A 7,869-nucleotide genomic window follows, 5' to 3' on the forward strand; every position below is an offset into this window, starting at 1 on the left:
TACGCTTCAACTTTTAGTAATATATAGATATAGATATGTACTTTCAAGAATTACTTTTTTTATCTCTATCGCATGCATTTGCGTAGTAGTCGTTTAGTAACTAGTTCTGAAGACTAGTCTAACTCCAAATCCTAGTCTAGTTTTGAATCCCAGTCTAGCCCCCAATCCTGCTTGGACATGGACCCTCCTCCTCAAGATGACTTAAGGCAGACCCTTGGAAGAAATTAATGCTTGTCTAGGTCGCTTGGAAGCAAGGTATGAAGAGGATAATGCCTATAATGGAAGAAATAATAATTATAGACAAGGTCCTTATCATAGACAATACCACCATAGAGACCACGATGACAAGTCAGCTAAGCATATCATAGTAGAGGCCCCTATCTTTGATGGTGAAGAGAGTCCTTAAGTCTACAATGACTGGGTACGTGAGTTAGAGCATTTTTTTGAGTGGTATGAATTGTCAGAAGATAGGAAGGTTAGATTTGCCAAAATGAAACTTGTAGGAAAAGCAAAACTTCATTGGGACAGTATTGAAAACCACCTCCTTAAGACTTGCCAACCACCCATAACTCTGGGAAGAAATGAAGGCAAAGCTTAATGAAAAGTACTTCCTAATGTCTCATCAAGGAAATTTGTTGGATCAACGGCAAGATTTGAGAAAAGACAATAATACAGCTACAAAATACATAAAACAATTTGAAGAGTTCAGGATATGTAGTGATGCGACTGAAGATGAGTCAATTACCTTGAGTAGGTTTAGGAAATGTCTCAATTATGATCTTCAAAGAGAGATGGTGGCCCGAGAGATCTCAACTCTTGATGATGTCTATGCCTTAGTGCAAAATTTTGAGTTGATCCCTAGGCCTCAAGGTAAGAGGAGATTTGAGAATCGCATGTTGCCTCACAACAATTTAGAAGCCCTCCAAGGTAGCTACTTCCAAGGTAATCAAAGTAGACCTTACCTTAACAATAGGCCCTTGTGCATAGATGACAATCCTCAAGGTAGATACTAACAAGGTCCTCAAAATAGACCTAACGCAAATAATAGGCCCTTGTGCGCATAAGACAAAGGGAAAGGTGTAGTTAGGTAGACATTCAAGCCCAATTCTTAATTCTAGTCAGATGGCTACCTAATCTCCTAATCAGACCTTGTTGATTGAAGAATTTGGGGAGGATGAAGTAGAAGAAGTCTATGAGGCTAATATTGACGACATTATGGAAATAGGAGAGGTTCATTCCACCCATTTAGGATGCATTAGAGTCCTACCATTTTTTGATGAACTCAGTGAGGGTAGTCTTGATACTCCTGTAGTGAGTATTGTTAGTTGTACTCTAGCATAGTCCAAAGAAAGTGACGATTGGAAAAGAAGTATTATCATCCGAATTTTTGTTAAGTGTAGAACCAAAGATTGCATGGTTATAATTGATAGTGGAAGTTGCATTAATATAGTCTCTTCAAGCCTTGTCTCTCACTTAGGTTTGAAGTTAGTTGTCCATCCTAAACCCTACAAGGTATCTTGGGTAGATGATTCATCCATCACCATCAAGGAAAGGTGTCTTGTTCCTATTCACATCCTTTCATACAAGGCTCATATTTCATGTGATGTGATTTTAATGGATGTAGGACACATAATTTTGGGACGACCATGGCTCTAAGATTTAGATGTCACTCTTTACGATTGCTCAAACTCTTGTTACTTTAGGCACAATGGGAAGAGGATTAAGCTTAACCTAATCCAATCTAAGTTTACTAGAGCAAGACTAAAGAGGAGCCTAAAAAATGAAGCGTGAACTTCATGAGTCCAAAAAAACTTGAAAGGGCTGTTAATGAGGAGTCTATAATATGTGCTTTGGTTGTTAAGGAAGTTTCACTAGACAACTTTGAAGAATCAAGAAAAGAAGTAAGATCAGTGCTTCAAGGGTTTTAAGATGTTTTCCTTAAGAAGCTCCCAAATCAATTACCCCTCATGCGTGAAATTTCAACACACCATAGATCTTATACTTGGAGAAGCACTTCCAAATTTCACCTACTATAGAATGAGTCCTACTGATGAGATGACGAGACAAGTGGATGAGATCTTACAAAAAATATTTGTGAGCGAGCCCATGTGTAGGTCCTGCACTTTTGACCCCAAAGAAAGATGGATCTTAGTAGTATATGCGTGGATATTCACACATTCAATAAGATTACTATGAAGTTTGATATGATGTCAAAAGCTACAATCTTTTCAAAGTTTGATTTGAAAAGTGGATATCATCAAATTAGGATCCGTTCAAGTGATGAGTGGAAGACTGTCTTTAAGATAGAGGACGATTACATGGGTGGCTTGTGATGCTATTTGGTTTATGAAATGCTCCTAGTACTTTTATGAGAGTGACGACATAAGTATTGAGGCATTTCATGGGCAAATTTGAGGTAGTGTACTTTGATAACATCCTCATTTATAGTAGATCAAAGAAGCAACATTTGGACCACCTTAAACAAGTTTGTTCCACTTGGAGGAAAGAAAACTTGCATGCCAACCTCAAGAAATGCTATTGTGTCATTTTCTTAGGTTTTGTTGTCTCATCTGAAGGGGTTTCTATTGACCCACAGAAGGTTAAGGCCATAATGGATTGGCCCAAGCTCAAGATTCATGAGGTTTATAGTTTTCATGGGCTTGCAATATTCTTTTATTGTTGCATGCATGGATTTAGTACAATCATGGCACCAATGGTCAAATACTGCTGTTAAATACTAGTTCCAATGGTCAAATATTGCTATTAAAGAATTTAAGGAAATCAAGAAGAAGATGAAAAAAGCCTTAGTGATGCACCTACTAGACTTTGAAAAGGTCTTTGAAGTGGAATGTGATACGTATAGCATAGGCATAGGAGGAATACTTAGTCAAGATTGTATAGCTTACTTTAGTGAGAAATTAAATGAGGCTAAGAAGAAGTATTCAAAATATGACAAAGAACTGTATACCATTGTACAAGCTTTGAGATATTGGAGCCATTACATGACAACCCATGAGTTTGTCATTTATTCTAATCATAATGCCCTCCGCCACATCAATTCCCAAAAGAAATTAAATGCTCGACATGTTCCTTGGGTTGAGTATTTGCAAATATTGTCTTTTGTTTTTAGACATAAATCTGGTATTAAAAATAAGGTATTTGACACCTTGAGTAATTGAGTCAAATTACTTTCCATGATGAGCTCAAAAGTAATAGGGTTTGAAAAGTTGCAAGAGGAATATGAATCTTGCTAGGTTTTGGAGAAGTGTTCACTACATTGAGGGATGAGCAGTTTACAATTGTGGATGATTTTGTTAGGACATATGTGATTCACTTGTTAGGAACATATGTCACTATTTTATGTAATTGGCTAATCCTTTGACAAAACGCACTTTACTTGTATTTAGGTAGATCTAGGATGTGTTTAATACTTCAAGAAACCTTGTTTCAAGTTCAAGTGTTAAAGCCATGCAAGTTTGTCCAAGAATCAAGTGAGAAAGTGCTGAATTTTAAAGCTCGATAGCTGCTCGACACCTGGCTTATCTGTCGAGCTTTTCAGTTGCTTCTTATCGTAATCTCGACACCTCTTGATAGCGAGGTCGATCAATCGAGCAAATTTCTATCCCCTTGATATTTGCTCGACACCCCCTAGATCGATCGAGAATTACTGAGCTTTACTAAATTCAAATTTTCAAATATGATTTTTGGCCCATGCTAACATGTATGTGTAGGGTTTCTTTTCTCACAACCCTAGACATATATAAGGCTTATTTTAGAGGCCGTCACATAAGAGAATACAAGGAGAACATATGCATAAGGTGACCAATGTCTTATTCTCTCTGAAAGAAGCTACTGCGTCTTTGCGCCTTAGGGTTTTGTAACCAAGTGCTTCTTGATCTTCATTATTGATGAAGTGAAGAACTTTGCAGCCAACATCTTCTTCAAGTTGGTGTGTTAGTCACGTACTGGGAGCCGTGCATCTTTGGTTAGTCACGTATTGGGATCCATGCAACGAAAAGGGTGGCGTTAATATATTGAAGAGTTCAGAGGTTCTGAAGCGGCAGAAGGTTTTTGTTGTAAGTTCATCTACGAGGATTGTAGAGTCTAGGGACAAAGGTTTTATACTAGATCTAAAACTTCTCTTTTCTATAATGGATTACTTTTCGGGAAGGTTTCCCCCCAGGTTTTTTACTGTGAAACTAGTTTGTTTCATTGGTATTCCTGGGTCATCATATATTGTCTTATTTATTTTTCCGCTGCATGATTTTGACATGATATTGATGTTTGTTTGTTTTAACAAGTTTTATTCATAATAAATCTAATTAACAACTTAGGTTTGAAACTTGTTAATTTTATCAACCGGGGTCTAAATTTCCCAACAGATTTTATCCTCCGAGATGGCTATTTGTTTAAAGCCAATAAACTTTGTATAATTGTATCCCGTGCACATCAATTAGAGACTTTTTGATTTGGGAAGTGCATGTGGGAGTACATTCAGGACATTTTGAACATGATAAGACAATTAAAAAGGTAGAGAAGTAGTTCTATTGGCCAAGTCTTAAGAGGGATGTTACCAAGTTGGCCAATGCCACCAATGTCAATTTGTTAAACATTGCAAGCAAAGTACTGGCCTTTATACTCCTATACCAGTTCCTAATCGTCCTTAGACTGATGTAAGGATGGACTTCGTACTAGGACTTCCTTATACCCCTAGAAAGTACAATTCCATTCTTGTAGTGGTAGACATATTCTATAAGATGGCTCATTTCATTCCATGTTCTAAAACTTTTGATGCATATAAGGCAGCCAAGCTTTTCTTTGATGAGATTGTCAAGTTGTATGGGTTACCTAAAACAATTGTGTCCAAACAGAAATGTTAAGTTCATGGACTATTTTTGGAAGATTTTTTGGCACATGATGGGGACAAAGTTGAAATTCTCTACCCAATTACAAGTAAAGTGCGTTTTGTCAAAGGATTAGTCAATTTACAATAACATATGTTCTAACAAGTTCCACATATGTCCTAACACAATGTTTGGTTTGCACGTAATATTTTTAACTAAATTATTATGCATGCATCTATGATTCTATGTGCCTGCTGAAGGTTTTATTCAAGTTGAACTTGATACCATGTAGAGGAAGTTAGTGCACCACAAAAATGCATACCAGGAAAACCACTTGCATGTAATATCTTATAAAAAAAGAAAAAGAAAGGAAAAAAGAAGAAGAAAAATCATGCTTTATAATCACTATCTCTTGAAGTTGATGAAAATGACATATGGTTCTTAAGAATATGTAAAATCATAGTAGTGAAAAGTGACTGTTATATCATGATTGATAAGCTATAATTAGTTTTGAAAATGAATAAGGGCACAATGTGTTATTGCACACATTAATATTTATATAAATATTTTAAAGAAAATGATGACAAGCATATCAGGAAAACCACTTGCATGTAATATCTTCTACAAAAAGAAAATAAAGGAAAAAGAAAAGCCCCTTTGTTAAGGGTTTTATAATCTCTGTCTTTTGAAGTTGATGAAAATGACATGGTTCTCAAGAATGTGTAAAGTCATAATAGTGAAAAGTGATTGTTATGTCATGATTGATAAGTTATAATTAGTTTTGAGAATGAGTAAATGCACAATCTATTATTGCACACATTAATATTGATATAAATATTTTTTAAAGAAATGATTGCATGTCGCTGATGTGGCTTAACAAAAGTATTGTAACAATAAATGTTACACTTCAACTTTTAGGTATACTAGTTGCAGACCAATGTGATGTGTGAGAATAGATAATTATTTATCAATCTAAAGTAGAGTTGCAAGAAAGAATAAAAAATAAGAGAGAGAGAGAGAGAGAGAGAGAGAGAGAGAGAGAGAGAGAGAGAGAGAATAATTATTTTTTTCATGAGAGAATGAGAGAGAAAATAACAACTTTATATAAAATTAGATGAGAAGAAAAAAAGTAAAAATTAAATAAATATATAGTAATAAGTACCAAATTATCCATGTCATGCTATGTAAATAGAATAACATTAATTTTTATATACTATTTTTATAATGTAATATGATATCATCTAACAATTAAAGAAAAGAAAAAAAAGACAACAATTTAAAAACACAACTAAATCGTATCAACCCAAAGTAGACGTCTAAAGAACACAATAGTTTATCAACCTAAAGTAGATATACAAGAAAAAAAATCCACCAAAAAATGAAAAATTAGGAGATATATATATATATATATATATATATATAACATTTTTGTGTGGGAAAAATATGTATGAAATAAGAGAGAATATTATAATATGATAACATCTAACAATTAAAGAAGAAAAAAGAGAGCCAACAACTTAAAAACACAAAATTAAATTGTATCAACCCAAAGTATACTTCTAAAGAACACAACAGTTCATCAACCTAAAGTGGAGATGTAAGAAAAGAAAAATCCACCAAAAAATGAAAACTATGCATAAAATGAGAGAGAGAATGACAAATTTATAATAAGAGAACGAGAATAAGAATAACAAAAATAAAAAGATAGAGGAAGAGTGACATTAATGTAGAGGGTAGTGAGGAGTTGAAAAGATAATAGAGATGGGGAAATGTTAGAGAAAGCAGAACAATAAGTTAAGAAATTAATATAAAAACGAAGAATTAAAAATAAGAGAGAGATTGTTGAAAATAGGTGGATGATGTGGCACAATAAGAGAGTAGCAAAATTAATTACTACACTTCAACTTTTAGATATTTATAAATAAATATCGATATATTGTTTGGTGATTGATAGATTGATATCATTTTCTGTTACTTCTTTAGTTGTTATGTCATTTTTTACTATTTCTACTAATTTAATTTTTTATATTCCTTTACATTCTTTTGTTCACTTAATTTGAATTAACAAACTCTTCTCATTGGAACACTAGTCTTCTTTGAGCATGCATGCGTGTTTTTGATTCCATTGCAAGAGAGATACCAGTTTTAGACTTTTAGTTCTACCAAAATATTAAAAATCTGCACTTTTAGGATATGTGTGAGAATGTTAGTTACCTGCACATGCTGCACCAACAACATCATCCTTAGAATCCCTGGTAAAAAGACTGAGTCTAGTTCGATAATTAGCATTCACAGCATAGAAATCAGAGACCGCCATCAATATGTAGCTCTCTGCCACTTTTCCCACTGTGGAGTTCAAATCAAGAACTACGCCCACTCTTATCACATCATCTGCCATGGACTGTTTATTACCCCCAAGGCTGAGTAAGAAGAGAATGATGAAAGAGAAGAGGTGCTTCAGGTTTGCCATAGTAGGTTTAGGGGTAATAGAATAGGAAAATTTGTGTGTGGAATTGCTTGTTATTATAGCTTGAGTAATTGGTGAGTTATCAAAGTCCAAGAGTAAATAAAATTGGTAGAAGAAGTAGGACAAATAGAGAAGCAATAATTGCTATGCTTAGGGTTGGAGAAAGCATGTGTGGGTTCTTGTTTTGGCTCAGCCCTATTTGTAGACTCATTCTTCTGTTCCCCGACAACTAACTCATGTACAGGATTTAATTTGTGGTTAGCTTTCGGAATTTTTAGAATCCACAAATAATTTTACATTAAAAGAATTATGTCAAAGTTAATTTGAAACAGGGCGGCCCAACATAATTTGGGGCTAAGGCAATAAATTCATGCAAAGCCTTTTATATGTAAATATGAATTAAATAAATTTATTTAATACTCAAGGTTAATTGTTTCTAAAAAAAGTTAATTTTATACTAAGTTTAGTTAGATGGAATAATACTAACTAAACTAAGGTTAATTTAATAAAGAGAATTGAATATCATAGTTGAAGCATAAATTTTATAAAAAAAAAAAA

At 34.0% G+C, this 7,869-nt stretch overlaps 1 protein-coding gene across 1 annotated transcript in view; it reads right to left on the reverse strand.

Moving 5' to 3' along the window:
* Positions 1-7,518, reverse strand: part of LOC126715742 (glutamate receptor 2.8-like) — a 31,274-nt gene extending 23,756 nt beyond the window's left edge. The window contains exon 1 of the mRNA XM_050416515.1: positions 7,059-7,518. Coding sequence (XP_050272472.1) covers positions 7,059-7,314 — 256 coding nt within the window. The 5' untranslated portion in view covers positions 7,315-7,518. The remainder of the gene's footprint in view (positions 1-7,058) is intronic.
* Positions 7,519-7,869: the final 351 nt, after the last annotated feature.

This window comes from Quercus robur, chromosome 2 (assembly GCF_932294415.1).
Source record: "Quercus robur chromosome 2, dhQueRobu3.1, whole genome shotgun sequence".
Classification (NCBI taxonomy): Eukaryota; Viridiplantae; Streptophyta; class Magnoliopsida; order Fagales; family Fagaceae; genus Quercus; species Quercus robur.